At 50.5% G+C, this 25088-nt stretch overlaps 1 protein-coding gene across 2 annotated transcripts in view; it reads right to left on the bottom strand.

Moving 5' to 3' along the window:
• Positions 1–2454: 2454 nt before the first annotated feature.
• The window catches only part of nudt18 (nudix (nucleoside diphosphate linked moiety X)-type motif 18), a 36030-nt gene continuing 13396 nt past the window's right edge, over positions 2455–25088 (bottom strand). Inside the window, exons 4-5 of one of the 2 annotated variants that reach the window (XM_087984285.1) lie at positions 6523–6736; positions 2455–3074 (exon numbers count right to left, since the gene is read on the bottom strand). In XM_087984285.1, the coding sequence (XP_087840411.1) occupies positions 2473–3074; positions 6523–6736 (816 nt within the window). In that variant the 3' untranslated portion in view covers positions 2455–2472. The remainder of the gene's footprint in view (positions 3075–6522; positions 6737–25088) is intronic. The other variant, XM_087984286.1, reaches the window with a different exon arrangement.

Here is a 25088-nt window from a genome sequence, read left to right as displayed (position 1 = left end):
CTGGGTTCAGGCCCTCCAGGTCAAGACCACGCAAGGCATGTTCACGACCCGGCTGAGCCTGGGAATCTTCCTAGCATTACCCCACGGAAAGGTGTGGGAATCAGAAATAATTTTTTTTTTAAAAAGGGGCCTGTTCCCTGCTGGGAAACACAGGCATTCTGTCATGAATGGAGTTAAAAAAATCTATTTTAAGGCACATCATGGCTACTTTGAAGATACATTAAATCATCACACGAACTGGACTGAGCTGTAGCCCTCGTGATGTTTCTCAGAGGTGAACATCAGTCAGTCAATGCTCCTCATGAGACTGGAATACGAAGTATTGTGTTTTGAGCTGCGATAGAAGCCATGACAGAAAACCCAGTGCACCAAAACTGCTGGTGGCAGCAACCTTAAGAGACCATGCGTAAATCGCTTACCCTCTGCCATGGCCAAACTGACTCAATGGTCACTCATCTCCAGGAGTCTGAGTCTCACGCCCCAAAACTGAACCCAATTTTCAGCTCCAGCTACAGACAGTACTCAATTTCTGAATGCACAACTTCGAAACAAGATCCCGTTTTAAAATCAAAGAGCTAGCGTGAATGTTCATTCATACTTACAACCAGCCATTTTATACTCTATGGTGTTCCGACTAGTGTGCATATGTACTCAGGAGTGGGACCGATGCATAACCTGTGCCTCTAGTGGGTGTAGTGGACAGCGAAGAGGATTACCTCAGATTACAACAGGATCTGGACCAGATGGGCCAACGGGCTGAGAAGTGGCAGATGGAGTTTAATTCAGATAAATGCGAGGTGCTGCATTTTGGGAAAACAAATCTTAGCAGGACTTATTCACTTAATGGTAAGGTCCTGGGGAGTGTTGCTGAACAAAGAGACCTTGGAATGCAGGTTCATAGCTCCTTGAAAGTGGAGTCGCAGGTAGATAGGATAGTGAAGAAGGCGTTTGGTTTGCTTTCCTTTATTAGTCAGAGTATTGAATACAGGAGTTGGGAGGTCATGTTGCGGCTGTACAGGACATTGGTTAGGCCACTGTTGGAATATTGCGTGCAATTCTGGTCTCCTTCCTATCAGAAGGATGTTGTGAAACGTGAAAGGGTTCAGAAAAGATTTACAAGGATGTTGCCAGGGTTGGAGGGTTTGAGCTATAGGGAGAGGCTGAACAGGCTGGGGCTGTTTTCCCTGGAGTGTCGGAGGCTATGGGGTGACCTTATAAAATCAGGAGGGGCAAGGATAGGATAAATAGATAAAGTCTCTTCCCTGGGATGGGGGAGTCCAGAACTAGAGGGCATAGGTTTAGGGTGAGAGGGAAAAGATATAAAAGAGACCTAAGGGGTAATATTTTCACACAGAGGGTGATGCATGTATGGAATGGGCTGCCAAAAGAAGTGGTGGAGGCTGGTACAATTGCAACATTTAAGAGGCATTTGGATGGGTATATGAATAGGAAGGGTTTGGAGGGATATGGGCTGGGTGCTGGCAGGTGGGACTAGATTGGGTTGGGATACCTGGGTTGGCATGGACGGGTTGGACCGAAGGGTCTGTGCAGTACATCTCTCTGACTACCTCTATATAACTGCTGCTCTACACCACCTTTACTGACAAATCTGGCTACAACAGAAAATCCTCTGGCATGTGAATTAGAAAGACAGCTCCCGACCCTCGAATTGTTCTCTCTGCAAGTTTAAAACAAAAGCCCTCCTTTTGTCGACACAGTGAAGCACAAGTCAGATTTCAGTGCAAAGACTTTCAAAAGGATGTCTAAAGAGAAGAAACTGCCTCTGACTCTGAATATTACTGGTTAGCTTTGCAATTCCAGGCTGCCATCTCCACTTTTGAGTCCCTCACGTAGTGAAACAGAGAGATAGGATGAGGCCGTTCAGCCTATCCAGCTGATCAAACACATGAATGCCTTTTACACCCAGGCCACGGTCATCTGGGGTACCTCGGCTGAATCCTGAAGCTTGAACTGACTGACTGAACTTCACCATTGTGGTACTTGTGAAGGCCTGGGTCCGGAACTACGGGGAGCGGGACAAACTCAGATGGTGTTTTTAATCTTTGACAGGAAAGAAAGGAGGAAATTGAAGAACAGTCTGCTTCTGGTCAGGAAGGGAGGGACTTGACTCAAATCGGTCCACAACAAACCACCAGGCATTTATTCACTTACTCGCAAACTCCACGTCAGCCTTGCAGCTTTTCAGTCGGGACCCGTGCACTCACGCACGCACTCACTCATTTGCTCTGGCAATGCATTCGTTGGTTTGCTGCCAATCGAAAGGTGATGCTGATATCCCTGGAACCAAACACTCAGGGGTGGGGGTGGGGGGGCTTTCTCTGCTCTCGTCTCGGTCTTTTCATTCAAGGGAGTGATGCCAAGCCAGCGCCAATATTCCTGTTCAGAGCTGCCTGACTCAAGTGCACCCACACAAATGAAAGTGGTCGCGACGCCTCCGTTTCCCACCAGATTTTAATTCAAGAACGGCACAACGGAAGCGAAGGACAACCTCTCCAGCAACTGAATTTTCAAATCGTCATTGTCGATTTGGTACCAGCTGTACTTCACGCTGCTGACGTCGGGCGGGGACTGGCTGTAGGTGCCCTCCAGGGGGGCGATGGTGACCAGGACGTTGAAACAGACCCCGTCGGCCTTCCCGGGGACCGCTCCGGTGTGCTGCAGGCTCAGGATGCCGTGCGTTTTCACCCGGAGCTGCGCCTCCCTCAGGCACTCCCGGCTCAGTCTGTAAATGGCCACCTCGACGCTGCACGAGAGCTCGGCGGAGGACGAGCCGCACGCTGTCACGGGGAAGTGGGGCCACTCCTGGTTGCTGGCCAGCAGCCAGAGGTCGTTGTTCTTGTTGAGAAAGGCCGCCAACACCCTGTGACAGACGAGCGAGCAGGACATCTCGATGGGAACAGTCACTGGGTGAGACGCCTTCTCCTTGTACTTCACGGCAATGGAGATGAGATTTAAGATGTCCCTGGCTCGGAGCGGAAGGGGCGACACTCTATCCCACCACTTCGCCTGCAAGGACTCGGCATCGCTCTCTGACGTGCTCTTCAGAGTTCCTCCTGCAAACACAGCCGCGTCAGGAATTTCACACTCAGACACCACAATTGCACCCCACTCCGTTGAACAGTGGAAAACCCCCATCGCGAACGACGCTCAACTTAACGATGGAATATGAAAACCGGCCAGCTTTAAAGGCACTCTGCACAGACATTAGATAACGAGGGAAAAGGTGGGACCACTCAAGGTTAAAGGAGGGAACTTGTGCGTGGAGGCAGAGGATGTGGGTGTGGCCCTAAATGTTTGTGAGTTTCGTGTGGAGCAAGCTGAGATCAGGAAAGCAGTGGTGTTGGGTCTCTTGAAAAGCATGAAGGAAAAGTCCCCATGGCCTGATGGTATACTTAGTCCCCCAGGTTACTGACAGAGGCAAGAGAGGAGATTGCTGGGACCTTGACCAAGATCTTTGTGTCCTCACGAGCCACTGGAGAGGTCCCTGAGGACCGGTGAGTAGCTAATGTTGTCCCTCTGTTCGAGAGGGAACTCGGGACAATCCAGGAAACTACAAACCAGAGATTCTCAGATCGGTCATGGGCAAGCTATTGGAGAGAACTCTTAGGGATAGGACTTATACACATTTGGTAAAGCATGGCCTAACTCAGGACATTCAGCATGGCTTTGTGCAGGGCAGGTTATGTCTTACCAACTTGATTGAATTTTCTAAAGGAGGTGACGAAGGTGTTGTTTACATGGATTATATTGAGGCTTTTGATGAGCTCATCCCGAAGATGAAGATGCATGGGATCCACAGTGATGTGGTCACGTGAATTCTGAACTGGCTTGCCCAGAGGGTAGTGACGGAAGAGTGTTTGACAGACTGGAGGTCCGTGACCAGTGGTGTTCTGTATTGGGAAACATCAATGACTTGGTTGAAAACGCAGACGGGGGTCAGTTTGCAGAGGACACAAAGATTGGTGGAGTTGGGGATGGTGGAGATTAATGTGGGTAAGTGTAAGGTGCTGCACTTTGGTATTTCAAATTAGATTAGACTAGATTCCATACAGTGTGGAAACAGGCCCTTTGGCCCAACAAGTCCACACTGACCCTCCAACGAGTAACCCACCCAGACCCATTTCCCTCTGATTAATGCACCTAACACTGTGGGCAATTTAGCATGGCCAATTCACCTAACCTGCACGTCTTTGGAGTGTGGGAGGAAACCGGAGCACCCGGAGGAAACCCACGCAGACACGACGAGAGTGTGCAAACTCCACACAGACAGTCGCCCGAGGTACGAGTCGAACCCAGGTGCTGTGGGGCAGCAGTGCTAACCACTGAGCCATCGTGACATCCAACGTGGCAGAGTGGGCGGATGAGGTTTAGTGAAGTGTGAGATCACGCATTTTGATCAGAAGGACTCTGAAAGGTGTATGGCATGTGTGCCTTTGCTGGTCAGCAAACTGAGTACAAGAGGACACCTCGCTGCTTTCTAAGGCTTCAGTTCGGCCACACTTTAAGAATTGCATTCAATTCTGGTCACCACACGACAGGAAGGCTGCAGTGACCCTGTGACAGAGGGTGCTTTGGGGGAGGGCACGGAAGGGGTTTACCAGGACGCTGTCTGGACTAGAGGGTCTGAGCTATAAGGAGAGGCTGGAAAAACTCAGGCTGTTTTCTCTGAAGCGGCGGAGGCTGAGGGGAGACTTGATAGAAGTTTAGAAGATGACCAGATGCATTGATCGAGTTGACGGTTCAAATCTTTTATCTGGAGTTGAAATGTCTAATCTTTGGGCGAATGCGTCTAAGGTAAGGGGAGGAAGAATTCAAAGGAGATGTGAGGGGCTCGTTTTGTTTTTACACAGAGAGTGGGAGGAGTGTGGAACGCGCTGCCAGGGATGGGAGTGGAGACGAGTCGGGGTGTTTAAGGGACTTTTGGATAAGCACATAAATATGCAAAAGATGAAGGGATGTGGGCCAAGGGTGGATAGAAGGTTAAGCAGAGTTTAAACTGCTGTCATGTTTGGCACATCGTGGGCTGAAGGGCCTGTTCCTGTACTATGTGAATCATCGGTGCAAATATTGTGACATTGCAACCAGAGAACCCAACAATGTGGCGATCACTGCTGACAGGAACCGTGCCCAACATTGTCCACAACACAAAGGCTCTGGGACTCGCTCATCTGTACACATCAGTGATTTCCTGCTGATCTCCCTCAAAGAAATGACTCGGTGACTCCAGCGTGACATTGTCCCAGTCTGAAAACCCATCCGCGTTGATGTAAATCCTGAGGTTGGCAGTTACACTGTGAGACACTCAGCACACATCTGTCAGGACACCTCCAGCACCTCAGCACTGCTCAGAATCACAGAACGGATATGGCACAGGAGGGGGCCAGTCGGCCCACTGCGTTCATACTGTCTAAAGTCAACCTTTTCTCCATACCCCAGCTCAGCATGTCTATCCCCAATCCCCCTCCGATGTCTCTCTCCAATGCCTCGATTGAAGCTGCCTCCCCCACGTTTCCAGGCAGTGCATTCCACAGTCTAACCACTCGCTGGGTGAGCGAGTTCTCTCTCACATCCCCCTTACCTCGTTTGTACCTCACATTAACTGCATGCCCCTCTTCGTTCTTGTTCCTTTTACAACCAGGAGCAGCCGCTCCCTCTCTATCTCCAGCCCGCCCATGATTTTGGAGACCTGGACCAGATCTCCCTCTCAGCTGTCTTCTCTCAGTCCCGACTTCTTCAATCTCCCCTCATAACTGAGGTTTCTCATCCCTGGAACTCTTCTTGTCAACCTCGTCTGCACTCTCCCTCCAATGTGTTCACATCTTTCCAAGAACATGGCGCCCACAACAGGACACAATACCTCAGCCGGGGTCTAACAAGTGCCTTGTACAAGATCAATATCACCTTGAACTCGAGGCCCCTATTGATAAAGCTGCGGACACTGTCTGTTTTATTAACTGCGCTCTACCACTTTCAGTGATCTGCCCATCCAGGTCGTTCTGCTCCAGGAGCAACTTTTGAATTGTACTCCTGTGTTTTATACTGTCCTTCAGAGTCCTTCTGATCAAAATGCGTGACCTCACACTTCGCTAAACCTCATCCGCCCACTCTGTCACGGTGGCTCAGTGGTTAGCACTGCTGCCTCACAGCGCCAGCGACCCAGGTCCTATTCCAAACTCGGGCGACTCTGTGTGGAGTTTGCACATTCTCCCCATGTCTGCGTGGGATTCCTCCGGGTGCCCCGGTTTCCTCCCATAGCCCAAAGATGTGCAGGTCAGGGTGAACTGACCATGGGGAAATTTGTGTTCAGGGATGTGGAGGTTCGGTGCATTAGCCAGGGGTACGTGGAGAAGTATAGGGTTGGGGAACGGGTCTGGGTGGGTTACTGTACGGGGAGGGTCGGTGTTGGGCCTGTTTCCACACTGCAACCTGACAGTGATCTGCACTCAGTATCACACAGCCCCAGCCTTCGCAATCCCTCGGCACTGATGGAGAAAAGCAAACCTGTGACTCTGGCCATAAAGACAAAGCGGATCCAGCGAGGACCCCTCTCCTCCACGCTCAGCAGGGTGTACGGCTCACACTCCAGGCCGGTTTCCTCCAGGACCTCTCTCTTCACCGCCTGCACGATGGTTTCGTTCTGCTCCATCCTCCCTGCCGGCAAATACCACTTGCCATAGCAATCCGGCTTGGCCTCCTGCATCATCACCACCTCCTTCTGAAACAAGAAAGGTCAGTCACACCGTCTGCAAAGCTGCAGGGGGAACACATTCACGCCACAGTGGGGGGGGGGTCGTTGTTTGACAGGACCCCCCCCCCAATCTCCCACTTACCCACATCAGCACACAGTGAGGTGCTGGTCCAGGGTACCACTTGGCTTGGCTTGGCAGGGATGCACAGCCATCTGTGTGAACGATTCCTGTCCGACATGAAGCTCGACGTCGGTCAGAGATCATCCACACTGCTGGCTCTGTCCCTCCAGCCAAGGGGGACAGTTTCTCCCCCTCTGCCCCATCCAAACCCCCTCACTATTTTCAACAGCTCGACCCAATCAGCTCTCAGCCTTCTTTACTCCAGGGACAACAGTCCAATCTACCCAGGGGAACGGAATTTCCCTCCCAGCCAGGCACATCCTTCTGGAAGCTTTCTGTGCAAATAGCAGACTGACCAGGTGAGTACAAATCATAGAATCCCAACAATGTGGAAACAGGCCATTTGGCCCAACAAGTCCACACTGACCCTCCAAAATGTAACCCACACAGACCCATTCCCTCTGACTCTGCATTTCCCCTGATTAATGCAACTAACATGCGCATCCCTGAGCAATACGAGGGCAATTTCCCATGACCAATCCACCCTAACCTGCACATCCCTGAGCAATGAGGGTAATTTCCCATGGCCAATCCACCCTAACCTGCACATTCCTGAACACGATGGGTAATTTAGCACGGCCAATCCACCCTAACCTGCACATTCCTGAACACGATGGGTAATTTAGCATGGCCAATCCACCCTAACCTGCACATCCCTGAACACTATGGGTAATTCAGCATGGCCAATCCACCCTAACATGCACATCTCTGAGCACTATGGGAAAATTCAGCATGGCCAATCCACCCTAACCTGCACATCCCTGAACACTATGGGTAATTCAGCATGGCCAATCCACCCTAACATGCACATCTCTGAGCACTATGGGAAAATTTAGCATGGCCAATCCACCCTAACCTACACATCCCTGAACACTACGAGTGCATTTTAGCATTGCAAACCAACCCTAACCTGCACATCCCTGAGCACTATGGGTAATTTAGCACGGCCAATCCACCCTAACCTACACATCCCTGAACACTACGAGTGCATTTTAGCATTGCAAACCAACCCTAACCTGCACATCTCTGAGCACTATGGGTAATTTAGCACGGCCAATCCACCCTAACCTGCACATGCCTGAACACTATGGGCAATTTAGCACGGCCAATCTACCCTAACCTGCACATCCCTGAACATTATGGGTAATTTAGCATGGCCAATCCACCATATCCTGCACATCCCTGACAATATGGGGTAATTTAGCATGGCCAATCCACCCTAACCTCCACATCCCTGAACACTATGGGTAATTTAGCATTGCCAATCCATCCTAACCTGCACATCCCTGAGCACTATGGGGCAATTTAGCATGGCCAATCCACCCTAACCTGCACATCCTGAGCACTATGGGTCAATTTAGCACAGCCAATCCACCCTAACCTGGACATCCCTGAGCCTTATGGGGCAATTTAGCATGGCCAATCCACCCTAACCTGCACATCCCTGAGCACTATGGGGCATTTTAGCACGGGCAATCCATCCTAAACTGCACATCCCTGAACACTGTGGGTAATTTCCCATGGCCAATCCACCCTAACCTGCACATTCCTGGATACTATGGGGCAATTTAGCACGGCCAATCCACCCTTACCTATAGATCCCTGGACACTATCGGCAATATAGCATGGCCAATCCACCCTAACCTGCACATCCATGAGCACTATGGGGTAATTTAGCATGGCCAATCCACCCTAACCTGCACATCCATGAGCACTATGGGGTAATTTAGCATTGCCAATCCACCCTAACCTGCACATCCCTGAACACTATGGGGCAATTTAGCACGGCCAATCCACCCTAACCTGCACATCCCTGAGCACTATGGGCAATTTCCATGGCTAATCCACCCTCACCTTCCCATCCCTAAACACGATGGGTAATTTAGCATGGCCAGTCCACCCGAACCTCCACATCCCTGAATACTATGGGACATTTAGCATGGCCAACCCACCCTTACCTGCACATCCCTGAACACTATGGGGCAATTTAGCACGGCCAATCCACCCTAACCTGCACATCCCTGAACACTATGGGGTAATTTAGCATGGCCAACCCACCCTTACCTGCACATCCCTGAACACTATGGGGTAATTAGCACGGCTAATTCACCCTAACCTGCACATCCCTGAACACTACGACTGCATTTTAGCATTGCAAACCAACCCTAACCTGCACATCCCTGAGCACTATGGGTAATTTAGCACGGCCAATCCACCCTAACCTGCACATCCCTGAGCACTATGGGTAATTTAGCACGGCCAATCCACCCTAACCTGCACATCCCTGAACACTACGAGTGCATTTTAGCATTGCAAACCAACCCTAACCTGCACATCCCTGAGCACTATGGGTAATTTAGCATGGCCAATCCACCCTAACCTGCACATCCCTGAGCACTATGGGAAATTTAGCATGGCTAATCCACCCTAACCTGCACATCCCTGAACACCACAAGGGCATTTTAGCATGGTCAACCCACCCTAACCTGCACATCCCTGAGCACTATGGGAAATTTAGCATGGCCAATCCACCCTAACCTGCACATCCCTGAGCACTATGGGTAATTTTGCATGGCCAATCCACCCAAGCCTGCACATCCCGGAACACTACGAGGGCAATTTAGCACGGCCAATCCACACTAACCTGAACATCCCTGAACACCGTGCGTAATTTCCCATGGCCAATCCACCCTAACCTGCACATCCCTAAGCACTATGGTTAATTTAGCATGGCCAATCCACCCAAACCTGCATTGCCCTGAGCACTATGGGTAATTTAGCACGGCCAATCCACCCTAACCTGCACATCCCTGAGCACTATGGGTAATTTAGCACGGCCAATCCACCCTAACCTGCACATCCCTGAACACCGTGCGTAATTTCCCATGGCCAATCCACCCTAACCTGCACATCCCTAAGCACTATGGTTAATTTAGCATGGCCAATCCACCCAAACCTGCATTGCCCTGACAACTATGGGTAATTCAGAACGGCCAATCCACCCTAACCAGCACATCCCTGAACACTATGGGGCAACATGGCATGGCCAATCCACCCTAACCAGCACATCCCTGAGCACTATGGGTAATTTAGCACAGCCAATCCACACTAACCTTCACATCCCTGAACACTACGGGCAATTTCCATGGCTAATCCACCCTAACCTTCCCATCCCTGAACACTATGAGTAATTTAGCATGGCCAACCCACCCGAACCTGCACATCCCTGAGCACTATGGGACAATTTAGCATGTCCAATCCGCCCTAACCTGCACATTCCTGAACACTGTGCAGCAATTTAGCATGGCTAATCCACCCTAACCTGCACATCCCTGAGCACTGTGGGGTAATTTAGCATGGCCAATCCACCCTAACCTGCACATCCCTGAGCACTATGGGCAATTTAGCATGGCCAATCCACCCTAACCTGCACATCCCTGAGCACTATGGGCAATTTAGCACGGCCAATCCACCCTAACCTGCACATCCCTGAACACTATGGGCAATTTAGCACGGCCAATCTACCCTAACCTGCACATCCCTGAACATTATGGGTAATTTAGCATGGCCAATCCACCCTATCCTGCACATCCCTGACAATATGGGGCAATTTAGCGCGGCCAATCCACCCTGACCTGCACATCCCTGAACACTATGGGTAACTTAGCATGGCCAATCCATCCTAACCTGCACATCCCTGAGCACTATGGGGCAATTTAGCATGGCCAATCCACCCTAACCTGCACATCCTGAGCACTATGGGTCAATTTAGCACAGCCAATCCACCCTAACCTGGACATCCCTGAGCCTTATGGGGCAATTTAGCATGGCCAATCCACCCTAACCTGCACATCCCTGAGCACTATGGGGCATTTTAGCACAGGCAATCCACCCTAAACTGCACATCCCTGAACACTGTGGGTAATTTCCCATGGCCAATCCACCCTAACCTGCACATCCATGAGCACTATGGGTAATTTAGCATGGCCAATCCACCCTAACCTGCACATCCCTGAACACTATGGGTAATTTAGCACGGCCAATCCACCCTAACCTGCACATCCCTGAAAACTATGGGGACAGTTTGGCATGGCCAATCCACCCTAACCTGCACATCCCTGAGCACTATGGGTAATTTAGCCTGGCTAATCCTCCCTAACCTGCACATCCCTGAACACTATGGGGGCAGTTTAGCATGGCCAATCCACCCTAACCTGCACATTCCTGGATACTATGGGGCAGTTTAGCATGGCCAATCCACCCTTACCTGCACATCCCTGAACACTATGGGGTAATTAGCACGGCTAATCCACCCTAACCAGCACGTCCCTGAACACTATGGGGCAACTTAGCATGGCCAAACCACCCTAATCTGCACATCCCTGAACACTATGAGCAATATAGCATGGCCAATCCAACCTAACCAGCACATCCCTGAGCACTATGGGTAATTTAGCACGGCTAATCCACCCTAACCTTCCCATCCCTGAACACTATGGGTAATTTAGCATGGCCAACCCACCCAACCTGCACATTCCTGAACACATGGGGCAATTTAGCATGGCCAATCCGCCCTAACCTGCACATTCCTGAACACTGTGGGGCAATTTAGCATGGCTAATCCACCCTAACCTGCACATCCCTGAGCCCTATGGGGCAATTTAGCACAGCCTATCCACCCTAACCTGCACATCCCTAAGCCCTATGGCGCAATTTAGCATGGCCAATCCACGCTAACCTGCACATCCCTGAGCCCTATGGCGCAATTTAGCACGGCCAATCCACCCTAACCTGCACATCCCTGAGCACTATGGGAAATTTAGCATGGCTAATCCACCCTAACCTGCACATCCCTGAGCCCTATGGCGCAATTTAGCACGGCCAATCCACCCTAACCTGCACATCCCTGAGCACTATGGGTAATTTAGCACGGCCAATCCACCCTAACCTGCACATCCCTGAACACTACGGGCAATTTCCATGGCGAATCCACCCGAACCTTCCCATCCCTGAACACTATGGGTAATTTAGCATGGCCAACCCACCCTAACCTGCACATCCCTGAGCACTATGGGGTAATTTAGCACAGCTAATCCACCCTAACCTGCACATCCCTGAGCACTATGGGCAATTTAGCACGGCCAATCCACCCTAACCTGCACATCCCTGAGCACTATGGGCAATTTAGCACGGCCAAGCCACCCTAACCTGCACATCCCTGAGCACTATGGGGTAATTTAGCACAGCTAATCCACCCTAACCTGCACATCCCTGAACACTATGGGCAATTTAGCACAGCCAATCTACCCTAACCTGCACATCCCTGAACATTATGGGTAATTTAGCATGGCCAATCCACCCTATCCTGCACATCCCTGACAATATGGGGCAATTTAGCACGGCCAATCCACCCTAACCTGCACATCCCTGAACACTATGGGTAATTTAGCATGGCCAATCCATCCTAACCTGCACATCCCTGAGCACTATGGGGCAATTTAGCATGGCCAATCCACCCTAACCTGCACATCCTGAGCACTATGAGTCAATTTAGCACAGCCAATCCACCCTAACCTGGACATCCCTGAGCCTTATGGGGCAATTTAGCATGGCCAATCCACCCTAACCTGCACATCCCTGAGCACTATATGTAATTTAGCACGGCCAATCCACCCTAACCTGCACATCCCTGAACACTGTGGGTAATTTCCCATAGCAAATCCACCCTAACTGGCACATCCCTGAGCACTATGGGTAATTTAGCCTGGCTAATCCTCCCTAACCTGCACATCCATGAACACTATGGGGGCAGTTTAGCATGGCCAATCCACCCTAACCTGCACATTCCTGGATACTATGGGGCAATTTAGCACGGCCAATCCACCCTGACCTTCACATCCCTGAACACTATGGGCAATTTCCAAGGCTAATCCACCCTCACCTTCCCATCCCTGAACACTATGGGTAATTTAGCATGGCCAATCCACCCGAACCTCCACATCCCTGAACACTATGGGTAATTTAGCATTGCCAATCCACCCGAACCTCCACATCCCTGAATACTATGGGACATTTAGCATGGCCAACCCACCCTTACCTGCACATCCCTGAACACTATGGGGTAATTAGCACGGCTAATCCACCCTAACCAGCACGTCCCTGAACACTATGGGGCAACTTAGCATGGCCAAACCACCCTAATCTGCACATCCCTGAACACTATGAGCAATATAGCATGGCCAATCCAACCTAACCAGCACATCCCTGAGCACGATGGGTAATTTAGCACGGCCAATCCACCCTGACCTTCACATCCCTGAACACTATGGGCAATTTCCATGGCTAATCCACCCTAACCTTCCCATTCCTGAACACATGGGGCAATTTAGCATGGCCAATCCGCCCTAACCTGCACATTCCTGAACACTGTGGGGCAATTTAGCATGGCTAATCCACCCTAACCTGCACATCCCTGAGCCCTATGGGGCAATTTAGCACAGCCTATCCACCCTAACCTGCACATCCCTAAGCCCTATGGCGCAATTTAGCATGGCCAATCCACGCTAACCTGCACATCCCTGAGCCCTATGGCGCAATTTAGCACGGCCAATCCACCCTAACCTGCACATCCCTGAGCACTATGGGAAATTTAGCATGGCTAATCCACCCTAACCTGCACATCCCTGAGCCCTATGGCGCAATTTAGCACGGCCAATCCACCCTAACCTGCACATCCCTGAGCACTATGGGCAATTTCCATGGCGAATCCACCCTAACCTTCCCATCCCTGAACACTATGGGTAATTTAGCATGGCCAACCCACCCTAATCTGCACATCCCTGAGCACTATGGGGTAATTTAGCATGGCCAATCCACCCTAACCTGCACATCCCTGAGCACTATGGGACAATTTAGCACGGCCAATCCACCCTAACCTGCACATCCCTGAACACTATGGGTAATTTAGCATGGCCAATCCACCCTATCCTGCACATCCCTGACAATATGGGGCAATTTAGCACGGCCAATCCACCCTAACCTGCACATCCCTGAACACTATGGGTAATTTAGCATGGCCAATCCATCCTAACCTGGACATCCCTGAGCACTATGGGGCAATTTAGCATGGCCAATCCACCCTAACCTGCACATCCTGAGCACTATGGGTCAATTTAGCACAGCCAATCCACCCTAACCTGGACATCCCTGAGCCTTATGGGGCAGTTTAGCACGGCCAATCCACCCTAACCTGCACATCCCTGAATACTGTGGGTAATTTCCCATGGCCAATCCACCCTAACCTGCACATCCATGAGCACTATGGGTAATTTAGCATGGCCAATCCACCCTAACCTGCACATCCCTGAACACTATGGGTAATTTAGCATGGCCAATCCACCCTAACCTGCACATCCCTGAAAACTATGGGGACAGTTTGGCATGGCCAATCCACCCTAACCTGCACATCCCTGAGCACTATGGGGCAATTTAGCACGGCCAATCCACCCTAACCTGCACATCCCTGAACAGTATGGGGTAATATAGCATGGCCAATCCACCCTATCCTGCACATCTCTGAGACCTATGGCGCAATTTAGCATGGCCAATCCACCCTAACCTGCACATCCCTGAGCACTATATGTAATTTAGCACGGCCAATCCACCCTAACCTGCACATCCCTGAACACTGTGGGTAATTTCCCATAGCAAATCCACCCTAACCTGCACATCCCTGAGCACTATGGGTAATTTAGCCTGGCTAATCCTCCCGAACCTGCACATCCCTGAACACTATGGGGGCAGTTTAGCATGGCCAATCCACCCTAACCTGCACATCCCTGAGCACTATGGGTAATTTAGCACGGCCAATCCACCTAATCTGCACATTCCTGGACACTATAGGCAATATAGCATGGCCAAACCACCCTAACCTGCACATCCATGAGCACTATGGGTAATTTAGCATGGCCAATCCACCCTAACCTGCACATCCATGAGCACTATGGGGTAATTTAGCATGGCCAATCCACCCTAACCTGCACATCCATGAGCACTATGGGTAATTTAGCATGGCCAATCCACCCTAACCTGCACATCCCTGAGCACTATGGGTAATTTAGCACGGCCAATCCACCTAATCTGCACATTCCTGGACACTATAGGCAATATAGCATGGCCAAACCACCCTAACCTGCACATCCATGAGCACTATGGGTAATTTAGCATGGCCAATCCACCCTAACCTGCACATCCATGAGCACTATGGGGTAATTTAGCATGGCCAATCCACCCTAACCTGCACATCCCTGAGCACTATGGGTAATTTAGCATGGCCAATCCACCCTAACCTGCACATCCCTGAGCACTATGGGTAATTTCCATTGCTAATCCACCCTCACCTTCCCATCCCTGAACACTATGGGTAATTTAGCATGGCCAATCCACCCGAACCTCCACATCCCTGAATACTATGGGACATTTAGCATGGCCAACCCACCCTAACCTGCACATCCCTGAACACTATGGGGCAATTTAGCACGGCCAATCCACCCTGACCTTCACATTCCTGAACACTATGGGCAATTTCCATGGCTAATCCACCCTCACCTTCCCATCCCTGAACACTATGGGTAATTTAGCATGGCCAGTCCACCCGAACCACCACATCCCTGAATACTATGGGACATTTAGCATGGCCAACCCATCCTTACCTGCACATCCCTGAACACTATGGGGTAATTAGCACGGCTAATCCACCCTAACCAGCACGTCCCTGAACACTATGGGGCAACTTAGCATGGCCAATCCACCCTAACCTGCACATCCCTGAACACTATGGGTAATTTAGCATGGCCAATCCACCCTAACCTGCACATCCCTGAACACTCTGGGTAATTCAGCATGGCCAATCCACCCTAACATGCACATCTCTGAGCACTATGGGACAATTTAGCATGGCCAATCCACCCTAACCTGCACATCCCTGAACACTACGAGTGCATTTTAGCATTGCAAACCAACCCTAACCTGCACATCCCTGAGCACTATGGGTAATTTAGCATGGTCAATTCACCCCAACCTGCACATCCCTGAACACTATGAGGGCATTTTAGCATGGCCAACACACACTAACCTGCACATCCCTGAGTACTGTGGGAAATTTAGCATGGCTAATCCACCCTAACCTGCACATCCCTGAACACCACAAGAGCATTTTAGCATGGTCAACCCACCCTAACCTGCACATCCCTGAGCACTATGGGTAATTTAGCATGGCCAATCCACCCTAACCTGCACATCCCTGAACACCGTGCGTAATTTCCCATGGCCAATCCACCCTAACCTGCACATCCCTAAGCACTATGGTTAATTTAGCATGGCCAATCCACCCAAACCTGCATTGCCCTGAGCACTATGGGTAATTTAGCATGGCCAATCCACTCTAACCTGCACATCCCTGAACACTGTGAGTAATTTAGCACGGCCAATCCATCCTAATCTGCACATCCCTGAACACTATGGGTAATTCAGAACGGCCAATCCACCCTTACAGCACATCCCTGAACACTATGGGGCAATATGGCATGGCCAATCCACCCTAACCAGCACATCCCTGAGCACTATGGGTAATTTAGCACAGCCAATCCACCCTAACCTTCACATCCCTGAACACTACGGGCAATTTCCATGGCTAATCCACCCTAACCTTCCCATCCCTGAACACTATGGGTAATTTAGCACGGCCAACCCACCCGAACCTGCACATCCCTGAATACTATGGGACAATTTAGCATGTCCAATCCGCCCTAACCTGCACATTCCTGAACACTGTGCAGCAATTTAGCATGGCTAATCCACCCTAACCTGCACATCCCTGAGCACTATGGGGTAATTTAGCATGGCCAATCCACCCTAACCTGCACATCCCTGAGCACTATGGGCAATTTAGCACGGCCAATCCACCCTAACCTGCACATCCCTGAACACTATGGGCAATTTAGCACGGCCAATCCACCCTAACCTGCACATCCCTGAACACTATGGGACAATTTAGCATGTCCAATCCGCCCTAACCTGCACATTCCTGAACACTGTGCAGCAATTTAGCATGGCTAATCCACCCTAACCTGCACATCCCTGAGCACTATGGGGTAATTTAGCATGGCCAATCCACCCTATCCTGCACATCCCTGACAATATGGGGCAATTTAGCATGGCCAATCCACCCTAACCTGCACATCCCTGAACACTATGGGTAATTTAGCATGGCCAATCCATCCTAACCTGCACATCCCTGAGCACTTGGGGCAATTTAGCATGGCCAATCCACCCTAACCTGCACATCCTGAGCACGATGGGTCAATTTAGCACGGCCAATCCACCCTAACCTGGAAATCCCTGAGCCTTATGTGGCAATTTGCATGGCCAATCCACCTAACCTGCACATCCCTGAGCACGATGGGGCATTTTAGCACGGGCAATCCACCCTAACCTGCACATCCCTGAAAACTATGGGGAGAGTTTGGCATGGCCAATCCACCCTAACCTGCACATCCCTGAACACTATGGGGTAATTTAGCATGGCCAATCCACCCTAACCTGCACATCCCTGAACACTATGGGTAATTCAGCATGGCCAATCCACCCTAACATGCACATCTCTGAGCACTATGGGACAATTTAGCAAGGCCAATCCACCCTAACCTGCACATCCCTGAACACTACGAGTCCATTTTAGCATTGCAAACCAACCCTAACCTGCACATCCCTGAGCACTATGGGTAATTTAGCATGGCCAATTCACCCCAACCTGCACATCCCTGAACACTATGAGGGCATTTTAGCATGGCCAACACACCCCAACCTGCACATCCCTGAGCACTATGGGAAATTTAGCATGGCTAATCCACCCTAACCTGCACATGCCTGAACACCACAAGGGCATTTTAGCATGGTCAACCCACCCTAACCTGCACATCCCTGAGCACTATGGGTAATTTAGCATGGCTAATCCACCCTAACCAGCACGTCCCTGAACACTATGGGGCAACTTAGCATGGCCAATCCACCCTAACCTGCACATCCATGAGCACTATGGGGTAATTTAGCATTGCCAAACCACCCTAACCTGCACATCCCTGAACAGTATGGGGCAATTTAGCATGGCCAATTTACCCTAACCTGCACATCCCTGAACACTATGGGTAATTTAGCATGGCCAACCCACCCTAACCTGCACATCCCTGAACACTATGAGTAATTTAGCATGGCCAATCCACCCTAACCTGCACATCCCTGAGCACGATATGTAATTTAGCACGGCCAATCCACCCTAACCTGCACATCCCTGAACACTATGGGTAATTTAGCATGGCCAATCCACCCTAACCTGCACATCCCTGAGCACTATATGTAATTTAGCCTGGCTAATCCTCCCTAACCTGCACATCCCTGAACAATATGGGGGCAGTTTAGCATGGCCAATCCACCCTAACCTACACATCCCTGAGCACTATGGGTAATTTAGCACGGCCAATCCACCCTTACCTATAGATCCCTGAACACTATAGGCAATATAGCATGGCCAATCCACCCTTACCTGCACATCCATGAGCACTATGGGGTAATTTAGCATGGCCAATCCACCCTAACCTGCACATCCCTGAGCACTATGGGTAATTTAGCATGGCCAATCCACCCTAACCTGCACATCCCTGAACACTATGGGGCAATTTAGCACGGCCAATCCACCCTAACCTGCACATCCCTGAACACTATGGGGCAATTTAGCACGGCCAATCCACCCTAACCTGCACATCCCTGAGCACTATGGGTAATTTCCATGGCTAATCCACCCTCACCTTCCCATCCCTGAACACTATGGGTAATTTAGCATGGCCAATCCACCCGAACCTCCACATCCCTGAATACTATGGGACATTTAGCATGGCCAACCCACCCTAACCTGCACATCCCTGAACACTATGGGGCAATTTAGCACGGCCAATCCGCCCTGACCTTCACATCCCTGAACACTATGGGCAATTTCCATGGCTAATCCACCCTCACCTTCCCATCCCTGAACACTATGGGTAATTTAGCATGGCCAATCCACCCTAACCTGCACATCCCTGAACACTCTGGGTAATTCAGCATGGCCAATCCACCCTAACATGCACATCTCTGAGCACTATGGGACAATTTAGCATGGCCAATCCACCCTAACCTGCACATCCCTGAACACTACGAGTGCATTTTAGCATTGCAAACCAACCCTAACCTGCACATCCCTGAGCACTATGCGTAATTTAGCATGGCCAATTCACCCCAACCTGCACATCCCTGAACACTATGAGGGCATTTGAGCATGGCTAATCCACCCTAACCTGCACATCCCTGAACACCACAAGGGCATTTTAGCATGGTCAACCCACCCTAACCTACACATCCCTGAGCACTATGGGTAATTTAGCATGGCCAATCCACCCGAGCCTGCACATCCCGGAACACTACGAGGGCAATTTAGCACGGCCAATCCACCCTAACCTGCACATCCCTGAACAACGTGGGTAATTTCCCATGGCCAATCCACCCTAACCTGCACATCCTGAGCACTATGGGTCAATTTAGCACAGCCAATCCACCCTAACCTGGACATCCCTGAGCCTTATGGGGCAATTTAGCATTGCCAATCCGCCTAACCTGCACATCCCTGAGCACTATGGGGCATTTTAGCACGGGCAATCCACCCTAAACTGCACATCCTAGAACACTGTGGGTAATTTCCCATGGCCAATCCACCCTAACCTGCACATCCCTGAAAACTATGGGGACAGTTTGGCATGGCCAATCCACCCTCACCTGCACATCCCTGAGCACTGTGGGCAATTTAGCATGGCCAATCCACCCTAACCTGCACATCCCTGAACAGTATAGGGTAATATAGCATGGCCAATCCACCCTATCCTGCACATCTCTGAGCCCTATGGCGCAATTTAGCATGGCCAATCCACCCTAACCTGCACATCCCTGAACACTATGGGTAATTTCCCATAGCAAATCCACCCTAACCTGCACATCCCTGAGAACTATGGGTAATTTAGCCTGGCTAATCCTCCCTAACCTGCACATCCCTGAACACTATGGGTAATTTAGCATGGCCAATCCACCCTAACCTGCACATCCCTGAACACTATGGGTAATTTAGCATGGCCAATCCACCCTAACCTGCACATCCCTGAGCACTATATGTAATTTAGCATGGCCAATCCACCCTAACCTGCACATCCCTGAGCACTATATGTAATTTAGCCTGGCTAATCCTCCCTAACCTGCACATCCCTGAACACTATGGGGGCAGTTTAGCATGGCCAATCCACCCTAACCTACACATCCCTGAGCACTATGGGTAAGTTAGCACGGCCAATCCACCCTTACCTATAGATCCCTGGACACTATAGGCAATATAGCATGGCCAATCCACCCTAACCTGCACATCCATGAGCACTATGGGGTAATTTAGCATGGCCAATCCACCCTAACCTGCACATCCCTGAACACTATGGGGCAATTTAGCACGGCCAATCCACCCTAACCTGCACATCCATGAGCACTATGGGGTAATTTAGCATGGCCAATCCACCCTACCCTGCACATCCCTGAGCACTATGGGTAATTTAGCATGGCCAATCCACCCTAACCTGCACATCCCTGAACACTATGGGGCAATTTAGCACGGCCAATCCACCCTAACCTGCACATCCCTGAACACTATGGGACAATTTAGCACGGCCAATCCACCCTAACCTGCACATCCCTGAGCACTATGGGTAATTTCCATGGCTAATCCACCCTCACCTTCCCATCCCTGAACACTATGGGTAATTTAGCATGGCCAATCCACCCGAACCTCCACATCCCTGAATACTATGGGACATTTAGCATGGCCAACCCACCCTAACCTGCATATCCCTGAACACTATGGGGCAATTTAGCACGGCCAATCCACCCTGACCTTCACATCCCTGAACACTATGGGCAATTTCCATAGCTAATCCACCCTCACCTTCCCATCCCTGAACACTATGGGTAATTTAGCATGGCCAATCCACCCGAACCTCCACATCCCTGAATACTATGGGACATTTAGCATGGCCAACCCACCCTTACCTGCACATCCCTGAACACTATGGGGTATTTAGCACGGCTAATCCACCCTAACCAGCACGTCCCTGAACACTATGGGGCAACGTAGCATGGCCAATCCACCCTAACCTGCACATCCCTGAACACTATGGGTAATTTAGCATGGCCAATCCACCCTAACCTGCACATCCCTGAACACTATGGGACAATTTAGCATGGCCAATCCACCCTAACCTGCACATCCCTGAACACTACGAGTGCATTTTAGCATTGCAAACCAACCCTAACCTGCACATCCCTGAGCACTATGGGTAATTTAGCATGGTCAATTCACTCCAACCTGCACATCCCTGAACACCACAAGGGCATTTTAGCATGGTCAACCCACCCGAACCTGCACATCCCTGAGCACTATGGGTAATTTTGCATGGCCAATCCACCCTAGCCTGCACATCCCGGAACACTACGAGGGCAATTTAGCACGGCCAATCCACCCTAACCTGCACATCCCTGAACACCGTGGGTAATTTCCCATGGCCAATCCACCCTAACCTGCACATCCCTAAGCACTATGGTTAATTTAGCATGGCCAATCCACCCAAACCTGCATTGCCCTGAGCACTATGGGGCAATTTAGCATGGCCAATCCACCCTAACCTGCACATCCCTGAACAGTATGGGGTAATATAGCATGGCCAATCCACCCTATCCTGCACATCTCTGAGCCCTATGGCGCAATTTAGCATGGCCAATCCACCCGAACCTGCACATCCCTGAGCACTATATGTAATTTAGCACGGCTAATCCACCCTAACCTGCACATCCCTGAACACTGTGGGTAATTTCCCATAGCAAATCCACCCTAACCTGCACATCCCTGAGCACTATGGGTAATTTAGCCTGGCTAATCCTCCCTAACCTGCACATCCCTGAACACTATGGGACATTTAGCATGGCCAACCCACCCTAACCTGCACATCCCTGAACACTATGGAGCAATTTAGCATGGCCAATCCACCCTTACCTATAGATCCCTGGACACTATAGGCAATATAGCATGGCCAATCCACCCTAACCTGCACATCCATGAGCACTATGGGGTAATTTAGCATGGCCAATCCACCCTAACCTGCACATCCATGAGCACTATGGGGTAATTTAGCATTGCCAATCCACCCTCACCTTCCCATCCCTGAACACTATGGGTAATTTAGCATGGCCAATCCACACGAACCTCCACATCCCTGAATACTATGGGACATTTAGCATGGCCAACCCACCCTAACCTGCACATCCCTGAACACTATGGGGCAATTTAGCACGGCCAATCCACCCTGACCTTCACATCCCTGAACACTATGGGCAATTTCCATGGCTAATCCACCCTCACCTTCCCATCCCTGAACACTATGGGTAATTTAGCATGGCCAATCCACCCGAACCTCCACATCCCTGAATACTGTGGGACATTTAGCATGGCCAACCCACCCTTACCTGCACATCCCTGAACACTATGGGGTAATTAGCACGGCTAATCCACCCTAACCAGCACGTCCCTGACCACTATGGGGCAACTCAGCATGGCCAATCCACCCTAACCTGCACATCCCTGAACACTATGGGTAATTTAGCATGGCCAATCCACCCTAACCTGCACATCCCTGAACACTACGAGTGCATTTTAGCATTGCAAACCAACCCTAACCTGCACATCCCTGAGCACTATGGGTAATTTAGCATGTCCAATTCACTCCAACCTGCACATCCCTGAACACTATGAGGGCATTTTAGCATGGCCAATCCACCCTAACCTGCACATCCCTGAGCACTATGGGGTAATTTAGCACGGCCAACACACCCTAACCTGCACATCCCTGAGCACTATGGGAAATTTAGCATGGCTAATCCACCCTAACCTGCACATCCCTGAACACCACAAGGGCATTTTAGCATGGTCAACCCACCCTAACCTACACATCCCTGAGCACTATGGGTAATTTAGCATGGCCAATCCACCCGAGCCAGCACATCCCGGAACACTACGAGGGCAATTTAGCACGGCCAATCCACCCTAACCTGCACATCCCTGAACACCGTGAGTAACTTCCCATGGCCAATCCACCCTAACCTGCACATCCCTAAGCACTATGGTTAATTTAGCATGGCCAATCCACCCAAACCTGCATTGCCCTGAGCACTATGGGGCAATTTAGCATGGCCAATCCACCCTAACCTGCACATCCTGAGCACTATGGGTCAATTTAGCACAGCCAATCCACCCTAACCTGGACATCCCTGAGCCTTATGGGGCAATTTAGCATGGCCAATCCACCTAACCTGCACATCCCTGAGCACTATGGGGCATTTTAGCACGGGCAATCCACCCTAAACTGCACATCCATGAACACTGTGGGTAATTTCCCATGGCCAATCCACCCTAACCTGCACATCCATGAGCACTATGGGTAATTTAGCATGGCCAATCCACCCTAACCTGCACATCTCTGAACACTATGGGTAATTTAGCATGGCCAATCCACCCTTACCTATAGATCCCTGGACACTATAGGCAATATAGCATGGCCAATCCACCCTAACCTGCACATCCCTGAGCACTGTGGGCAATTTAGCATGGCCAATCCACCCTAACCTGCACATCCCTGAACAGTATGGGGTAATTTAGCACGGCCAATCCACCCTAACCTGCACATCCCTGAACAGTATGGGGTAATATAGCATGGCCAATCCACCCTATCCTGCACATCTCTGAGCCCTATGGCGCAATTTAGCATGGCCAATCCACCTGAACCGGCACATCCCTGAGCACTATATGTAATTTAGCACGGCCAATCCACCCTAACCTGCACATCCCTGAACACTATGGGTAATTTCCCATGACCAATCCACCCTAACCTGCACATCCCTGAGCACTATGGGGTAATTTCCCATGACCAATCCACCCGAACCTGCACATCCCTGAGCACTATATGTAATTTAGCACGGCCAATCCTCCCTAACCTGCACATCCCTGAACACTATGGGGCAATTTCCCATGACCAATCCACCCGAACCTGCACATCCCTGAGCACTATATGTAATTTAGCACGGCCAATCCACCCGAACCTGCACATCCCTGAGCACTATATGTAATTTAGCACGGCTCATCCTCCCTAACCTGCACATCCCTGAACACTATGGGGGCAGTTTAGCATGGCCAATCCACCCTAACCTGCACATCCCTGGACACTATAGGCAATATAGCATGGCCAATCCACCCTAACCTGCACATCCATGAGCACTATGGGGTAATTTAGCATGGCCAATCCACCCTGACCTTCACATCCCTGAGCACTATGGGGTAATTTAGCATTGCCAAACCACCCTAACCTGCACATCCCTGAGCACTATGGGTAATTTAGCACGGCCAATCTACCCTGACCTTCACATCCCTGAACACTATGGGCAATTTCCAAGGCTAATCCACCCTCACCTTCCCATCCCTGAACACTATGGGTAATTTAGCATGGCCAATCCACCCGAACCTCCACATCCCTGAATACTATGGGACATTTACCATGGCCAACCCACCCTTACCTGCACAGCCCTGAACACTATGGGGTAATTAGCACGGCTAATCCACCCTAACCAGCACGTCCCTGAACACTATGGGGCAACTTAGCATGGCCAATCCACCCTAATCTGCACATCCCTGAACACTATGAGCAATATAGCATGGCCAATCCAACCTAACCAGCACATCCCTGAACACTATGGGTAATTTAGCACGGCCAATCCACCCTGACCTTCACATCCCTGAACACCAAGGGCAATTTCCATGGCTAATCCACCCTAACCTTCCCATCCCTGAACACTGTGGGTAATTTAGCATGGCCAACCCACCCGAACCTGCACATCCCTGAATGCTATGGGACAATTTAGCATGGCCAACCCACCCAACCTGCACATTCCTGAACACATGGGGCAATTTAGCATGGCCAATCCGCCCTAACCTGCACATTCCTGAATACTGTGGGGTAATTTAGCATGGCTAAT

The sequence above is a fragment of the Chiloscyllium plagiosum genome, unplaced genomic scaffold (assembly GCF_037043375.1).
Source record: "Chiloscyllium plagiosum isolate Xiang-an unplaced genomic scaffold, Cpla_swu_hap1 HiC_scaffold_48, whole genome shotgun sequence".
NCBI lineage: Eukaryota > Metazoa > Chordata > Chondrichthyes > Orectolobiformes > Hemiscylliidae > Chiloscyllium > Chiloscyllium plagiosum.
The sequence above is the reverse complement of the archived record's forward strand: the minus strand, read 5'-3'. Positions and strand labels throughout refer to the sequence as shown.